An 18,729-nucleotide genomic window follows, 5' to 3' on the forward strand; every position below is an offset into this window, starting at 1 on the left:
CTGTTTTTCGGGTACTGCAGTGAAGGGACTGCTCTGCTCCCGCAAATGCCATGGCTCGTTCTTTCTGCTGAACAGTGGGGGTACATCGTGTTGAACCCCTACAAATCGTAAGGTGAGGCCATCAATGTAAGTTACTGGAAAACTTCTTTGGCCACCAGTGAGAACAAGATTATAAGGAGAACCTGGAGATTTGCTTTCATTTCCACATTTATGCCTCGAAACATTCTCAGTTAGGTCAGTTTTTATTCATATTTTGCTTCTGTCACTTTTACATTCTTGTTTTAAAGAGGATCTGTCACTAGTTTATTAATGCCACATCTCCTAGCTAATCTAATAGGCGCTATGATGCTGATAACTACTGTGTGATTTTTTTTCCCAAAACTTTTATTATTTGCAAAGTTATGAGCATTTTTTTTAAATATGCTAGTTTGGCTATACTTGCCAAATGGGAGGTTACTCTTTCTTTTCACTCTGGGCGGTATAATGTTTTCTGTATGACGCGAAGTTCTCTTCTTCACAGCCCAGCAACACAGCGTGATCATATAGTATACAGCTTCCATTCCTGACTGTGTTTTCAACTGGTGATACCTCCGGTTGCTTTACATCTAGAACTGCAATCATGGTGGCATATGAAAGATTAGATCTCATCTTTCATATGCCACCAGAACCGCTGTTCTAGGTGGTCCACAGCCGGAGATATGGCTCTTTTGAAGTGATCCTCGTTCCCTCCAGCCTGAGTCTCTCACACCGTGTGAAGCAGCTTGATGCTGATAGGACAGAGTCAGAGGCAGTGAGGTAGCTCCTCCTCAGAAGAATCGCTGCTGTTACCTCCCAGTTGTCTAGTATAGCCTAATTTGCATATTTTAAAAAAAGCTCATAACTTTTAAAATAATGAACATTTTGGGACACAATTTTCACTAGCATTATCAGTGTGGCAGCGTCTATTAGATTAGCTAGGACATAGGGCATTACTAAACTAGTGACACATCCTCTTTAAAGAGAACCTTTCACCTGCCCATACATGTGCAGCTGAGTGCAGCATGTAATGGGCAGTGCTTCACAAAACACGGTTTCATTTTACACTTTTTTCCTATCTTCCTCCGTTATTTACATATCGGTGCCGTTATATTTGGCACCCCAAAATGTAAATAAGCCCCTGAACTGTCAATGGGGAGTTTCTATCTAACTAAATGGCAAGGAGGCGTGATGTCTAAGCTCTGACACTGTCCAATCATCTACGGACACTGTCAGGGCAGCTTGCGCTGTGTTCCCTCCCGCGAGAATGCACACAGACTGGTGGTTCTGCAGAGAACGCTCTCTCAGTCTGTGTCTTCTCGCAGGAGGGAACACAGCGCAAGCCGCCCTGACACTGTCCGTACCTGATTGGACAGTGTCAGAGTGAAGACATCACGTCCCCTTGCCATTTAGTTAGATAGAAACGCCCCATTGACCGTTCAGGGGCTTATTTACATATCGGGCGCCAAATTTAACGGCACCGATATGTAAATAACGCAGGAAGATAGGAAAAAAGTGTAAAGTGAGACAGGGTTTGTGCAACCCTGCCTATTACATGCTGCACTCAGCTGCACATGTATGGGCAGGTGAAAGGTTCTCTTTAAGCACAATTGCCTCCAATTAAATATTTACATAAAAATAAACAATTCCTTTTTCTACCACAGAGTCAGATTTCCGTCCTGCAGAATCGGATAGAGCAACTTGAGCAACTTTTGGAGGAGAACCATGAAATCATCAGCCACATTAAAGATTCTGTTCTGGAGTTGACAGCAAATGCTGATGGACAACCTATCCTGCTCCCATATCACAATCCTAATGGAACCTGGGTAATTCCCCCAGATCCACGGCCCAGCTTCTACCTGATTTCCCCGCAAGACTGCCAGTTTGCTGTGGGCAATAAAGGGCCGAAGACTGATTTACAGGTAAAACTAGAACTACATGTATACAAAAGCTGGATTCTGGCATAAAAGTGGAATCAAATGTGGCAACACTTTTGATAATGTGGTTGTGGCTGAAGTTGGTGATTCTGCAAAATATTTCTGCCAGTCTGTCAACATTGTAGGTTCTAAAAGGTGCAAGGTTGTACCTGGTCAAGATGCAATATATATGAAATTATCCTCCACTATCCGTATATTTTGTTCTGTCATATAGATAAATGGATGACATCTGTTATACTTGCTGGAAGATTGATTTGAAAATTTAGCATGTTTCTGCTTCCCTTTATTTCTTTATCTTGTACTTCAAGAAATATTTTTGGGCATGTGAAATAAATATTACACATTCATGTTAGACTCTTCAGTAAATATGATGTATCTATTCTACCATATATACTACATTTTACATATTCCTTCCTGTGATTTTTTATATTTTGTTTTCGTTGAATGATCATATAGTCGACCTTTATTATTTAAAACCCTTTATTTCTGTACACCAAATATGTTTAATTACACCTTCTCTAATGCAAGTAGATTTTACAACCTAAGGCGAACATCACATCACCATCTTAATTTCCAGTGTCCTGTTCTGTTATCGGATCCAAACAACAAAAACTATGGAGTTCCGTATCTGTCACATGATAAACATCGATGGTGCCCAACGGAACCCATTGACTTTAATGGGTTCTGTCAGGTATGACGTCATAGTTTCCGCCATTTTACCATCAAAAATAGAGCTGCATCCAGAGCTTTTTTTCTGGCATATTTGATGGAATCCGCGATGAAGAAGCCTCCAACGCAGATGTGAATCCAAAAATACACCTAATAGGACCAATTTCATATGAAGCCATTTAACCTATCCGGATGTTTTTTAGTGGAAGAATATGGAGTACTTAGGCGAAGATCAAGCGCAAGCAATAGGAGAACATACAAACTCGGATACAAATTCTAACCAATGTGTGACCATAATGCCCTAAGCAGGTCTTGTGGCATTTTCTTTTTTTTTTGCCGTGGTTATGTAAAAATTGCAACCAACATTGTGGAAAATTCCAGCCATTCAGTATTGTTTTTGCCGTGATTATGGTTAATCCCAAACTTGCCACTTCACCCAACTGGTTATGTAAAGACGTGGAGAACCCTTTTAAAGCCGCAATTGATGAAATATTTGACATGTGACTTGCTGTGAATTTTTTTTGTTATAGTATTTTTAGTAAGGTTTTATTATTGTGTCAGTTGTTGTTGTATTTATTGTACTTGTAACTTTACCCATAGTAGAATATATTGCTTGTATTACAGATGCTGGATATCTACACACAGTTGCCTTTTGATAATCTTGACGGAGGTGTTTGGAAACAAGGGTTTGACATCACGTATGACCCTACAGAATGGGAAACAGAACCTCTACAGGTCATTGTTGTGCCTCATTCACACAATGATCCCGGTAAGAGAAAAAATAAGCTTTCTACCTGTGTCAGGAATGATCAGGTTTCTGACGCAGCTGAAGCGAGAATTTCTATTCAGTTCTTTCAGCTTATTGTTGAGTGCACTGACTAAATGGCTGTGGTATTTTGTTTTATGCAAAACGTCCTGTGGCAAGAATGCTAATTGGCTGCAGTACATATAAAGAATGCTATTAAAATGGCCTTTACAGAGTTAACCCAAGTGCCCTACCTGTATTAGGAAATAAATACAATGATCTGTATACATCTTTTGCCCAGTCCACATCTTGTTTTTACCCTTCATCTAGCGTGTACATCTGGAAAGCTCCTGACGTGCATGCTAGATGTGTCCATAGGTCTGTATTAGCCTAACGGAGGCCAAAATAGTGTCCTTTTGGCCCCCCCGTCGGTCTGATATACATCTAAACATCAGTATACCTTTTTTTGGGGGTATGGAATAGCATAGTAGACCATGCTATTCCATTCTGCGGGATCCCTAAAAAAAAAAATTTAATTAAAAAAACAAACAAAAAAACATGGGAGCCTATGGGTGACTTATACCATTGTATGGTAATCGTATACGTCATGGGCTTTTCAATAGCTTTTCATGATGTATACGTTTAATGTATACCATTATAGTCTATGGATATGTTTAACGTATATGTCGAAAACTTTTCTCAACGTATACATTAAACGTAAGCGGAAAAACAAGATGTGAATGGGGCCTAGCCATCTCGGTCCAATTTCTTCTGAGTCTTTTAATAATCCCATACACTGCAGCACTCGCCTAACTGGGCAGTACGTATAGTACTTCATCCTGAGCTTTTCTGTCTCATGGGTGAAATGTCGGAAGTAAAGAACTGTCAGGAAAGGATGAGGCAGGAGACGGCAATTAAGAGAGGAGGGGTTTGGGAGGGTTTGCCCACGATACTTTACAGATGAAAGAATACCCAGCGGACACTCAGGGCGGGTTCACACATGGCGGAATTCCACTTAAATTCCGCTGCGGACACTCCGCAGCGTTAATCCGCAGCGGAGCCGTTTCTCCATTGACTTTCACTTTAATTTAGCAGTGTTCGTTTACACGATGCGTACAATTCCGCTGCGGAGCATAGGCTGCGGAGCGGAATTTGGTGTCCGCAGCATGCTCTGTCTGTTGCGGAGCAGTGGCGGACTCATGGCGGAATTTCTCCATTGACTTCAATGGAGATTCTAAGTTCCGCAATGAAGTCCGCAGCTGTCATGCACATGTCATGTGTGCTGCGGATGCGTCTTGCTTTTTTAACTTGACATTTCTTCATTCTGGCTGGACCTAGGTATTTCTAGGTCTACAGCCAGACTGAGGAAGTCAATGGGGCTCCCGTAATGACGGGAGCGTTGCTAGGAGACGTCTGTAAATAGTCACTGTCCAGGGTGCTGAAAGAGTTAAGCGATCGGCAGTAACTGTTTCTGCACCCGGGACAGTGACTACCGATCCCAATATACATGTATCTGTAAAAAAACATATAAGTTCATACTTACCGAGAACTCCCTTCGTCTGTCTCCAGTCCGGCCTCCCAGGATGACGTTTCAGTGTAAGTGACGGCTGCAGCCAATCACAGGCCAAGCACAGGCTGCAGCGGTCACATGGACTGGCGCGTCATCCAGGGAGGTCGGGCTGGATGCCGAAAGAGGGACGCGTCACCAAGACAACGGCCGGTAAGTATGAAAATCGTTTACTTTCACTAGGGAAAGTGCTGTCCCTTCTCTCTATCCTGCACTGATAGGGAGAAGGGAAGCACTTTTCCCGCAGTCTGCAGCAGCTAGTCCGCATCAATGTACTGCACATTTTGTGCAGATCCGCTGCAGAATCTGCAACGCAGATTCTGTGCGGCATCGATGCGGACAGTTGCGGAGGAATTCCGCCATGTGTGGTCATGCCCTCAGGGTATGTTCACACGGCCAAATTTCAGACGTATACGAGGCGTATTATGCCTCGTTTTACGTCTGAAAATACGGCTCCAATACGTCGGCAAACATCTGCCCATTCATTTGAATGGGTTTGCCGACGTACTGTGCAGACGACCTGTTATTTACGCGTCGTCGTTTGACAGCTGTCAAACGACGACGCGTAAAAATACAGCCTCGTCAAAAGAAGTGCAGGACACTTCTTTGGACGTTTTTGGAGCTGTTTTCTCATAGACTTCAATGAAAACAGCTCCAAAAACGGACGTAAAAAACGCAGCGAAAACGGCGCGAAAAACGCCGCGAAAAATGCGAGTTGGTAAAAAAACGTCTGAAAAGCAGGGTCTGTTTTCCCTTGAAAACAGCTCTGGATTTTCAGACGTTTTTGTTGACTACGTGTGAACATACCCTTAATGATTCTTTCGCATACCCTGCATGATCATTTTCTCAGTATACTTGGTTTATGATAGCAAATATAGGGATGTTTGAACTTTTTTCCCCAGAATCTATTTAGTGGTGTTAAGAATTTATTGGGGTCAAATCTGCTGACAGATTTCCAGATTCCCTCAAAAATATTTTGAAATAACCTGTTAGGGAGTTCTAAATTAAGAGAATTAATTAGCCAGAGAGTAGAGTGGATACAAAGAGCATTTTTTGATCTGGAGGTCCTGGCATGTCCATGCATTTCATGGGACAGCCCATTGTTTTTAATGTGCACTTTGTAATGCCTCATTTGTCCTGAGGTGGCACTGCAAGGGAATTAAACACATGTTGATGGATTCTCCCGAAGATTACAGCTGATCACCAGGTGTACCAACATTGGGATACTATCTGGACAGCTAATCAGTGAGGGACCCATCTAACATTTTATTATGCATATTTTGGTTATACTTCAGGATTTTTAACCTATTTCTTCTCACCCCACATAAATTACCGTTTCGCCAGCCGGTTAATTTACATTACCTTTTTGATGGCTCTGCATGCTGTTGTGCACAGTGCCATCGACAGGATTGGGGTGTCTCAACGAGTATTGCTGGGTTATTTTTTTCGTGATTTACTGAGAGTCTGATCGAAATGATCAGTTCCTTGTCAGCAAAAAACACTAATGCTTCTATATTCAGAAGTTGCTAGGGAAACCTGTGATGTTATTAATTACATCATAAAGATGTAACCGTAATCTAATCTGTGATCTAATTGGTTGTTATTATTTAATTAATCACTCTTATTAGTGATCTGTCTATAGGGAAAACAGGTACCACACAGATTAATTGTTAAAAAAAAAATAATCTAATGAAAAAAGTCATCCATGTGCAGATGCTGCATCTGAAGCTCAGGGAGGAAGATATATGCGATAATATGAGGGAGATTTTTTCAGCAATATTTAATGAACAGACTACCCGTACATTAACCCCTTTAGGACACAGCCTGTTTTGGCCTTCAGGACACAGCCTATTTTTTCAAATCTGACATGTGTCACTTTATGTGGTAATAACTCCGGAATGCTTTTACCTATCCAAGCGATTCGGAGATTGTTTTCTCGTGACATATTGTACTTTATGTTAGTGAAAAAATTTGGTCGATAAATTCAATATTTATTTGTGAAAAACTTCAAATTTTAGCAAAAATTTGCAAAAATTAGCATTTTTCTAAATTTAAATGTATTTGCTTGTGAAACAGATATTAATACCACACAAAATAGTTACTAGTTAACATCCCCTATATGTCTACTTTATGTTTGCATCATTTTTTTTCACGTACTTTTATTTTTCTAGGACGTTACGAGGCTTAGAACTTTAGCAGCAATTTCTCATATTTTCAATAAAATTTCAAAAGGCTATTTTTTCAGGGACCAGTTCAGTTCTGAAGTGGCTTTGAGGGCCTTATATATTAGAAAGTCCCCATAAATCACCCCATTTTGAAAACTGTACCCCTCAAGGTATTCAAAACCACATTCAGAAAATATTTTAACCCTTTAGGCGTTTCACAGGAATTAAGGCAAAGTAGAGGTGAAATGTACAAATTTCATTTTTTTTGCCGAAATTCATTTGTAATAAAAAAAAATCTGTAACACAGAAGGTTTTACCAGGGAAACGCAACTCAATATTTATTGCCCAGATTCTGCAGATTTTAGAAATATCCAACATGTAGCCCTAGTGTCCTAATGGAATGAAACACAGGCCTCAGAAGCAAAGGAGCAGCTAGTGGATTTCGGGGCCTCCTTTTTTTAGGAATATATTTTAGGCACCATGTGGTACCTAAACAGCCGAAACCCCCCCAAAGTGACCCCATTTTGGAAACTACACCCCTCAAGGCATTTTTCTAGGGGTATAGTTAGCATTTTGACCCCACAGTTTTTTTGCAGAATTTAGTGGAATTAATCTGTGAAGATGAAAATCACCTATTTTTCTGTGGAAACATAGAATTTTTTCATTTTTACATGGAATAAAGGAGAAAAAGCACCCCAAAATTTGTAAAGCAATTTCTCCCGATTACGGCAATAACCCATATGTGGTCGTAAACTGATGTTTGGACCCACAGCAAGGCTCAGAAGGGAGGGAGCGCCTTTTGGATTTTGGAGCGCAGATTTTGCTGGATTGGTTTTCAGTGCCATGTCGGGTTTGCAACGCCCCGGAGGGACCAAAACAGTGGAAACCCCCCAAAAGTCACCCTATTTTGGAATCTACACCCCTCAAGGAATTTTTCTAGGGGTATAGTGAGCATTTTGGCCCCTCAGGATCTTTTTTAGAGCTAGGGGGACCAAAAAACAGAGATTTTGGCGCTTTAAATTCTTTATTTATTACAGCGTTCACCGTGCGCAATAAATTACGTTTTAATTTATTCTGCCGGTCGGTACGATTACGCCGATACCATATGTGTATAGTTTTTTTTAAGTTTTGCAGCGTTTGCACAATAAAATTAAGTTTCTATAAAATAATTTATTTTCAGAGACACGCTATTCTGAGCCGTAACTTTTTTATTTTTTCGTCAAAAAAGCTGTGGGAGGTCTTGTTTTTTGCGGGACGGGTTGTAGTTTTTATTGGTACCATTTTGGGGTAAATGCAACTTTTTGATCACTTTTTATTCTATATCTTGGGAGGGGTGGTGACCAAAAAATAGCGATGCTGACAGTTTTCAGTTTATTTTGTTTGCGGCGTTCACCGTGCGGAAAAATTAACATTATAGTTTCATAGATTGGGTCGTTACGAACGCGGCGATACCAAATATGTATACTTTTTTTTAACGTTTTCATTTTTTCCCTATAATAAATGACTTATTATAGGAAAACAAAACCTTTTATTTTTACACTTTTATAAAACATTTTTATTAACTTTTTTTTACTTTTTACACTTTATATTTTTGTTTATTAACTTTTCTTTTACTTTTTACACTTTCTTTTTTTGACAAGCAGCTCTGATCGCTGCTAGAATACATTACACTACCTTGGTAGTGTAACGTATTCCAACTGTCAGTGTGACGTCACAGTCACTCTGACAGTTGGTCTACGAGGATCACCAGAGGCTGATCCTCATAGGCTGACATACATGGCAGACTTGGGGGCCGTTGTCTGGCCCCCAGGTGCCATCACAAGCATCAGAAGCCCCCACGATTGCATGGGGGCTGCTGATGCGCTACAAACCCGCTACATGCGGAGATCGCAATCGAGCCCCGCATGTAACGGGTTAATTGCCGAAATCAGCGGCGATGAGCCGCTGATCGGCAACACTGGAGAGTGTCAGCTGTCGGGGACAGCTGATCACCAAGTTCCCGATGCACACTGTCGCCGACAGTGTGCATCGGGAACGGCACAGTGACTTTCTGTTACTCTGACAGGAAGCCTATCAGGACCAGCCGAAGGTTGGTCCTGATGGGCTTCTGTCCATGGCAGACCCGGAAGCCATTGTTTGGCTTCCGTTTGCCATACTAACTATCGGCAGACCCCGCGATTTCGGACGGGGGTCTGCCGATATGTTAGAAACCCCTAAAATTCGCCGATTGCACCCGATCGCCGAATTTAAGGGGTTAATGCGCCAAAATCAGCGGCAAAGGACCGCTGGCCGGCAAGAGGGGAGTGTCAGCTGTCGGCGACAGCTGACCTCCTGGTTCCCGGTGCACACTGTCGCCGACAGTGTGCACCGGGATTAACTCAGTAACTGTACGTCCTCGTGCGGGAAGTAACTTCCCGCAACGACGGACAGTTACGTCCTGGTGCGGATAGGGGTTAAAACAGAATGTAAAAAAATAATAGATTAAAAATGTTTTCTTTTTTATGACCATTTTTCTCTAACTATGCCCTAAATAAACAGTATCGGCTCTAATTTTAAACCGTAAAAAATCGATGTGACCGGCGAAAAAAAACAACTTTGGGTAAAATTTGAATTTTAAAAAATAAAATCCCTCTTTAGAATACATTTTTTCAAAAGGTGCATTTTTTCTCTAGGCATCAAGGCTCTCGGTTTTGAATGTGTTAAATAACGTTTTATTACTATTCAGTGATGTTTGTTATAGGGATGGTGCTGGGGAAATCTCATTCTTTTAAATTTCCCATTTAAAATAGAATTGCATAGCATGACATGCAGAATCCCATGAGTCGTTGATCCAAATTTAAAACAGCAGGTAAATGAGGAATAAAATATCCCCAATACAGGAATTACACCTCTCTATCACTTGAGATCAGGGAATGCTAATTCCTAAAGATGTGTCCCGTCAAACTGAAAATAGGGCAGTGCTGACCTGTAGTATAAAAAAGCTGGGAGCTTTATTTTCTTTTTTAGATTCTTATATCGTGACATTTCCTTTGCTGTCAGATGACATGTTAACTCAGGCAGAATCACTCGAGCGTTAAAAATAAATATATATCTGAATAAAATTCATTCAAAAATATTATCTGACAGGAAAAGGAGAAAAATGAGCAAAGATTTACACAGAATTTAACATTTCATACCCCTAGTGAATTTTTACCACCAGATTGGGAATATTTTAGGTTGTGTCTCGGTTTATGAAACAGTATTTTTGAAAGCTTCTTTCTATGTCTGAATCTGTCAGCCTACACATCTCTTTCAGTTATGGCACCTGTCAGATGCACTAAAGTGGTAATCTAGTGGGCACCACCACTTCCACATAGCGGGCTGAAATTCACCACATGGTGTGTCTAAAATAGCATGTATTTTTTAGCTAGTTGTCCAAAGGGGTTCACTTGACCTACTCAACTACCATGTGCCATGGGGCCTTTCATTTGTTCCCTCTTTGACAGCCAGCGAATAGGGTTTGTACTGGTTTACATCTAGTGTGCACTAATATATGCCCCCCCCCCTTCTTAGATGTTTATTGACATCTGATGGAGGCCCTAATTTAAAAATCTATAAAAATAGAAATATAATCCTATAAGCAGGCAACATGTATGGAAGGTTAACCCCTTCCCCCTGCATGCATTCTGGGCCCTAACGACCAACCAATTCTTTTTTGTTTTTCCATTGTCAAATTCAAAGAGCTATAACTTTTTTATTGCGGGATGAGTTGTATTTTCAATGGCACCGTTTTGGGCTATGTAGAATTTGTTTGTTAACTTTTTTTGTAGGGGATATAAAAAAGACCCAGAAATTTAGCCATTGCTCTATGCTTTTTATATTTACGCCATTCACCATGCGGCGTAAATATCATGTTACCTTTATTCTATGGGTCGGTACGATTACGATGATACCACACATTTATAGTTTTTTTAATGTTTTACTACTTTTGCAGAATAAAAACTCTTTTGAGCTAAAATTATTTTATTTTGCATCGCCGCTTTCCAAGTGCCATAACTTTTTTATTTTTCCGTCAATGTCGCCATATGAGGGCTTTTTTTTTCTGGGACTTCATTGCTACCATTTTGGTGTACAAGAGACTTATTGGTTAACCTCTTATTATTTTTGTCGGTGGTTAATGGAAAAAAATAGCAATTTTGCCATTGTTTTTTGCGTTGTTTTTTTTGGCGTTCACCTTGCGGTTTAAATAATATGCTAACTTTATTTTTTGGTTTCTTCATATACCAGAGCATTATTGCATGTCCGTGTAAGGGTATGTTCACACGCACTGTTTTCAGATGTAATTCTGGCATTTTACGCCTCGAATTACGCCTGAAAAAACGGCTCCATTACGCCTACAAACATCTGCCCATTGCTTTCAATGGGTTTTACAATGTTCTGTTCCCACGAGGTGTCATTTTACGCGTCGCTGTCAAAAAACGGCACGTAAAAAGATGCCTGCGTCAAAGAAGTGCATGTCACTTCATGGGCCGTTTTTGGAGCCGTTTTTCATTAACTCCATTGAAAAACAGCTCCAATAACGTCCGTAAAATACGCCTCGAAAAACGCGAGTAGTTACAAAAACGTCTGAAAATCAGGAGCTGTTTTCGCCTGAAAACAGCTCCATAATTTCAGACGTATTTTGTTAAGCCGTGTGAACATACCCTTAAACTGACAGGCATCTATTAGGACGTGCCTCTGGCACGTCCTAATAGGTACACAGCCAGGGCAGACATGGGGGCCTTTATTAGTCCCACAACTGCCATGATGCCCCACCGGAGGCCCGCAATTGCATTTTTGAGCCGCTGATGGGTGAGAGAGGGAGCCCCCTCCCTCTGTAAACAACTCAAATGCAGCGGTCGATAATTACTGCGGCATTTGAGGGGTTAAATGGTCGCGATCTAAGTAAACTACGATAGCTACCGTTGGACAGGTGCCCGGCTCTCATTAGACAGCTGAGCCCCTGCTCCAGCCTGCACGGGACACCCATGCAGGTAGTTGATTAGGCCGCCGTGAAAAGGCCACGGCCTAGAATAAAGCCCATTAATGACCGCCGTGAAAAGGCGTATCCGGTCATTAAAGGGTTAAACAATAAATTTTGTTTGTGTCACTTGGAATGTTTGACTACAAATTTTAGGATATTTCTCTCAGTTCAAATTAAGATTAGGGACTGTTTTTTAACCACTCAGCGCTGTACATATTCGCCGCTGCCTCCAAGGGGTCTGTGCTTCCTGCCGTACATGTAGGGTGCTGTGATGGCGTGCGCTCAGGAGCTAAGTCCACGCCATCAGCAGCAGGTATCAGCTGTAACATACAGCTGACACCCTGCTGCAACCGCTGGGATAGAAACTAGCTACTAACCCATTAGTTTAAAGGCCCCTTAACACCTATTAGGTGCATGATAGGATTCTTGTCACCGTTAGGGTATGTTCACACGAGGGCGTCCGTTACGGCTGAAATTACGGGGATGTTTCAGCCTGAAAACATCCCCGTAATTTCAGCCGTACCGGCATGTGCAGGCGCTTGAACGCCGCGTCAATTACGGCCGTAATTAGCGCTGCTATTCATTGGAGTCAATGAATAACGGCTCCAATTACGGCCAAAGAAGTGACAGGTCACTTCTTTGACGCGGGCGTCTATTTACGCGCCGTCATTTGACAGCGGCGCGTAAATATACGCCTCGTGTGAACAGACAAACGTCTGCCCATTGCTTTCAATGGGCAGATGTTTGTCAGCGCTATTGAGGCGCTATTTTCAGACGTAATTCGGGGCAAAAACGCCCGAATTACGTCCGTAAATAGGCCGTGTGAACATACCCTTACTCTGGCAGGCATAATGCACTTTAAAAAAAGTAAGTATTGCATTGCATTATATGAGCAATCAACCAACCTCATAGTCTAGTTCCCTAGCGGGACTGAATTTTTAATTTTTAAAAAAAAAAAGTAAAATAAAATAAACACCTAAAACTATTGTTCCCTATTTAAAATGCTTTATGGTGTAATTTTTTATTTTTTTTTCAAAAAGTACACCCAATTGGTATTGCTCTGTCCGAAACTATAAAATTATCACAGAATTTAATTAACCCGCACAATGAACCAGGAGAAAAAAAAAACAATGGCAGAATTGCTGTTTTTTTTATTCATCCCTCCTTCAAAAAAAGGAATAAAAAAACGATCAAAAAGAGAATGTGCCCCAAAATGGTACCAATGAAAACGCCAACATTTCCTGCAAAAACAAAAGCCCTCACTCTCTTCACTGACAGAAAATAAATAAGTTATGGCTCTAAGAATATGGCAACAAAAACATTCGTAAACCGATATAAATTTGGTATTGCCATAATCGTACTAACTTGCAAAATTAATGTAACATTTATACTGCAAGGTGACCACCCCCCTGAAAAAATAATTATTGGTTCTATTAAAAAAATACAAGCCCTGACGCGGCGAAAATTAAAAAAATTGACGCGTCCTGAATGCCAAAATAGGCCGCATACATAACCCCTTCCCAATATCCGCCGTACATAGGACGAGCGTGACGGCTGTGTGTTACAGTCGACACTTCTGGGTAACGAGCGGGATCCCGCTTGTTTAACCCGTTAAATGCTGCGGTCAATACCGATAAGGGCATTTAAATTACTAAAAACGGGGGCGACCCCCTGTAATGTTCCAACGGCCCCCCCTCGCGGCGAGATCTGGGGGTGCCGTTGGTTGGCATGGCAGCCTGGGGGGGGCTTCATAGGAGGCTGTCAGAATCACAATATACTGCAATACATTAGTATTTCAGTATATCGTGCAAGCGATCTAACGATCGCTGGTTAAAGTCCCCTAGGGGGACAAGTAAAATACAGTTATTTTTAATAAATAATTTAAAAAAAATTATAATGAAAAGTAAAAAAAAAAAAAAACATTTTCCCTCAAGCAATGTCAAAAAATTAAACTAACATAACTGGTATCGATGCGTCCGTAAAAGTCTGAAATATTACAATAAAAAAACGCCGTCAAAAATTAGAGCCATCAGAATTTCTGTTTTGTGGTCACTTCATCTCCCACAAAAAATTCAATAAAAGGTGATCAAAAAGTCTCATGTAAGTGGTACCAATAGAAACTACAGCTCGCCCTGCAACAAATAAGCCTTCATACCGGTAAATCGACAGAAAAATAAAAAAGTTATGGCTCTCAGAATATGGCGACAAAACTCAAATTTTATTTGTAACCATAAGTTTTTTCCTTGTAAAAGTAGTAAAACTTACGATATAAAGCTAGTATCTCTGTAATCGTATTGACCCACAGAATGAAGTTAACATGCCGTTTTTACATCACGGTGAAAGCCAGAAAAAATTGAGGAATCGCTGTTTTTCTCCTATTCCACCCCACAAATTTTTTCCAGTATCCCACTACATTATATGGTACAATAAATGGTGCTGTGAAAATCTACAACTCGTCCCGCAAAAAAACAAATCCCCATACGGCAATATTGATTAAAAAATAAAAAAGTTACGGCTTTTGAAAGGTGGGGAGAAAAAAACAAAAGTGAAAATCCGAAAAATGTCTTCGGCGGGAAAGGGTTAAGCTGTTAAACCGATTGCTTAGTATAAGCCATCGACGTTTCATCATTGGGGGTAAAAATCCCCTGGACCCCCAGCAATCGGCAGAACGAAGAGGCCACGTCACTTCAGTGAGTGCCAAGGACTTTTTAATGTTTGTCCAGGCACAGTGAAAAATTGTGCTGGAATCTTAATGTAAAATACCCAATTGGCCCTTTTTCTTATAGATATTACATAATAAGATGAAATCTTTGGAAGGGGGTTTAGGGGTCCTTTATTGGTTTACAATGCAATGGCCTCAGGGAGCATTTTATGTCTAAGGGTATGTTCACACGACAACGCAAAATACGTCTGAAATTACGGAGCTGTTTTCAGGCGAAAACAGCTCCTGAATTTCAGACGGTTTTGCATGTACTCTCGTTTTTTGTGGCGTCTTTTACGGATGTAATTGGAGCTGTTCTTCATTGGAGTCAAGGAAAAATGGCTCCAAATACGTCCCAAGAAGTGTCCTGCACTTCTTTGACGCGGGCGTAATTTTACGCGCCGTCTTTTGACAGCAACGCGTAAAATTACACCTCGTCGGCACAGAACATCGTAAAACCCATTGCAGGCAATGGGCAGATGTTTGCAGACGTATTGGAGCCGTCTTTTCAGGCATAATTTGAGGCGTAAAACGTCCTCCATTACGTCTGAAAATAGGTCGTGTGAACATACCCTAAATGTTACGCCACAGAATCATAATCTTTACCTCCATGAGGCAATAATGAATTTTCTAGTGCTGCCTTTTGACCTTTTATTACACTAATAACCTGACACTATAAAGCAAACACAAATAAAACGTATATAATGCGACAGAGAAAAACTCAAATGAAAAGGTGGACATTGTGTAAGAAACCTGTGATGAAGCCGCCACTTTATCTCCATGTGGCGATGTATTGTTCCTCCTCATTTTTCTTTCTGGTATATATATTTGGTATTTACTTTTGTTTCTACCTTAGGTATGTATATCCTTGTGATATTTACTGCCAACCAAACATCTTTCTGGGAGGAATATATGGTTTAGTTTTCCGCTTATAATACTGGAATGCCTATGGGAAGGGTTTCGTCTTTATGATCGGCCCAAAACTATGTCTGTTTTGAAATGGTTTTTATAATGTTTGGTCTTTGTTATGAATAAAGGTTATTTTGGATTCCATGACACAATAGAGTCCATGACACAATAGAGGTTGAGTGCCTTCTTATACAATACCCACCTTTTTCTTTTGAGTTTTCCATTGTCATTGTTATTTTGAAAAGTGTCCAGTTCATTGGGGTTCTTTTTATTGATCAAATTCATGCGCTATAATTGTTAGGCTAAATGCACACGACCGTGCAGTATTTATGGTCAGTAACTACTGCACGGACGGGCCGCGGAGTGTCATCCGCATTCACGGTCTGTAAATGCGAAAAATTGAACAAGTCCTATTTTTAGGGCTTATTTCTACAGCCCGGACACTCACCCGGAAATATACTGGAAGGTGTCCGTGGCTGATAGAAATGAGTCAGTAATTTATCCGCAATGACGGATTCGTCATTGCGGATAAAGACGACTGTCGTGTGCATGAGGCCTTACTTTGTAGATTTTCATTTGACTTTGCTGCCTTTTTCACCCTATATTATGTGTGAATTACATAGGCTTTTATGACCGTCTTTTGAAACATATTTTGATATGAAGAGGTATTTGTCCCCTTCCAGATTTTCCATATTATCATATATTTGTCAGATGGAATGGTTTCTGATCTTGAAACAAAATGTTGTATAAGGCAAAGGGAACCTGAGTAAACCATAACCGTTTTTGAATCATTATTGTATTTACGAACATAATCCAATACTCACATGACCCCTGTGATAGTAACTACCCACTTAATGACTCATTAGACCGCCGTAAGCAGCAATTCTCACAACTACACGTGCCGCTCATCAGTCTTTCACATTACTGTTGAGGAATGTTGGCTTATTAATCGTAGAACCGCGTTACATGAGTAGATATTTTTACATAAACTGCTCATTTCTTGTCACAGCGACTCTATTGTGTTAAAATCATGACATTGACTAATCCAAAGCTTTAGTTATGTTTCTCCATTTAAAAGGTAAATTTGCTTTTGTGTTTCGGATCTTTGACTTAATTCTAATTATCATGCTTCAGTTTGAGCTTATGAACAGATTGTTAGGAAACCGCCTCTTCCCTTAGGATCACCAGGCTACTGTTCCAGCTTCTGGTTCTGGTTGTATCCTTAGGCTGGGTTCACACGACCACATTAACGTCCGTAATAGACGGACGTATTTCGGCCGCAAGTCCCGGACCGAACACACTGCAGGGAGCCGGGCTCCTAGCATCATAGTTATGTACGATGCTAGGAGTCCCTGCCTCTCTGCAGGACAACTGTCCCGTACTGTAATCATGTTTTCAGTATGGGACAGTAGTTCCACGGAGAGGCAGGGACTCCTAGCATCGTACATAACTATGATGCTAGGAGCCCGGCTCCCTGCACTGAGTTCGGTCACGGACTTCCGGCCGAAGTACGTCCGTCCATTACTGACGTTAATGTGGTCGTGTGAACCCAGCCTAAGACTATCGATCAGAGTTGTGACGGATTTGAGGTTGCGGATTTATTTGCACGCTTTCTCCCGGCAGTCACCAGCAGCCTTCGGGGAATTGCTCCACTTGCATTTCAGTAACACAGATGACTGGACATTCTTCTCCTTTAGATTTTTTTTTTGTTTAATTAAGAATTCCTGTTTCTTTCAACAAAGGAACGTTGTCCAGGTCCTGAGGCAGTTAAGCACTCCCATAACATCATACTAGTACGTTACTGTAGGAATAACTACGGAATAAGGCCCCGTGCACACGACCGTAAAATCACCCGTAATTACGGACCGTAATTACGGTCTGTAATTATGGGCCCATTCATATTTATGGCCGACGGACATCTTCCCGTATGTCTACGGGAGGGTGTCCGTGCCGTAGAAACCAGCTTTAAAAAATAGGACATCCTATTTTCTTATTTTACGGACCGTGCTCCTATACTTTTATAATGGGAGCACGGCCCGTAAAAACGTCCGGGTGGCCGTCTGCTGCCGGCCGTGCCCGTAGTTACGGGTCATAATTACGGGCACGGTCATGTGCATGGAGCCTAAGAGCATTATCCTAAATTGTTTGAGGATATTGTAGGTGTCTTTTTTGCAAGTGTATAGCGAGCAATGGTGTTGCTCTTGGACAGCAGTTACCTCTTTGCGACTCTGCCATGAATCCTCTTTTTTCCCCGTCTCTTTTTTTATTGTGTTATCATGAATACCGACCCTTTTAAAGGCTAGAGAATCCTGAAGTTCATTGAAACGTCTTCTAGGAAGTTTTGTGACTCTGTGGATGAGTAGTTGCTTCCCCCTTGGATAAATTGGCAGGCTATATTCTAATGGGGGAGTCTTCTTGCAGTGGTTCAAGTCCTGGTGCCTTAGAAATTGATTTGCAGCCCGACCTCTTTGCTTTGATGTTGCTTTGATGTTGCTTTGATCACGGTTCAATTATTTCTCTTCCTTGAAATTCTTAATGCAGAAATTATTAAAAAACACATAGAATCGTATGTCTGATTTTATAAAGCAAGCTCAACTTGTTTGTTATTTGTTCACATTTTGACCTTTCACTTGAAGAGCAATTATACCTGGATTTGCAAATTACCTGTATCTTCCACACCTACCCAGGACAGTTCTTGCAATATAATTGTCATATGATATTTCATTTCTTAACTGCAGCATGTTTTTAACCCTAGATCGGTAGCTGTTAAGAAGTAACTGCTGTAGCCACTACTTTTTTTTACAAGGTTCCATTCCACCACCCATTGGCCATATATAACATATTGGCCATTGGTCTAGTATATTGGCCATTGATAAATATGGTGCTAATTCCCATCGACAGTCTAGATTATGACTTTGCATTCATCCATTAGGAGTAGCTAATATCATTTTCTCATTATCCAATGATAGCAATATATATCCATTTTTTATAGAAAAATAATTGATTAAACGCCTACTGC

The 18,729-nt window shown here is 40.9% G+C and overlaps 1 protein-coding gene across 2 annotated transcripts in view; it reads left to right on the forward strand.

Moving 5' to 3' along the window:
* The window catches only part of MAN2A2 (mannosidase alpha class 2A member 2), a 135,410-nt gene that overhangs the window by 54,524 nt on the left and 62,157 nt on the right, over positions 1-18,729 (forward strand). For both annotated transcript variants that reach the window (XM_075858122.1, XM_075858123.1), the window contains 2 exons: positions 1,680-1,937; positions 3,246-3,390. In XM_075858122.1, the coding sequence (XP_075714237.1) occupies positions 1,680-1,937; positions 3,246-3,390 (403 nt within the window). The remainder of the gene's footprint in view (positions 1-1,679; positions 1,938-3,245; positions 3,391-18,729) is intronic.

This window comes from Rhinoderma darwinii, chromosome 3 (assembly GCF_050947455.1).
Source record: "Rhinoderma darwinii isolate aRhiDar2 chromosome 3, aRhiDar2.hap1, whole genome shotgun sequence".
NCBI classification, from domain to species: domain Eukaryota; kingdom Metazoa; phylum Chordata; class Amphibia; order Anura; family Rhinodermatidae; genus Rhinoderma; species Rhinoderma darwinii.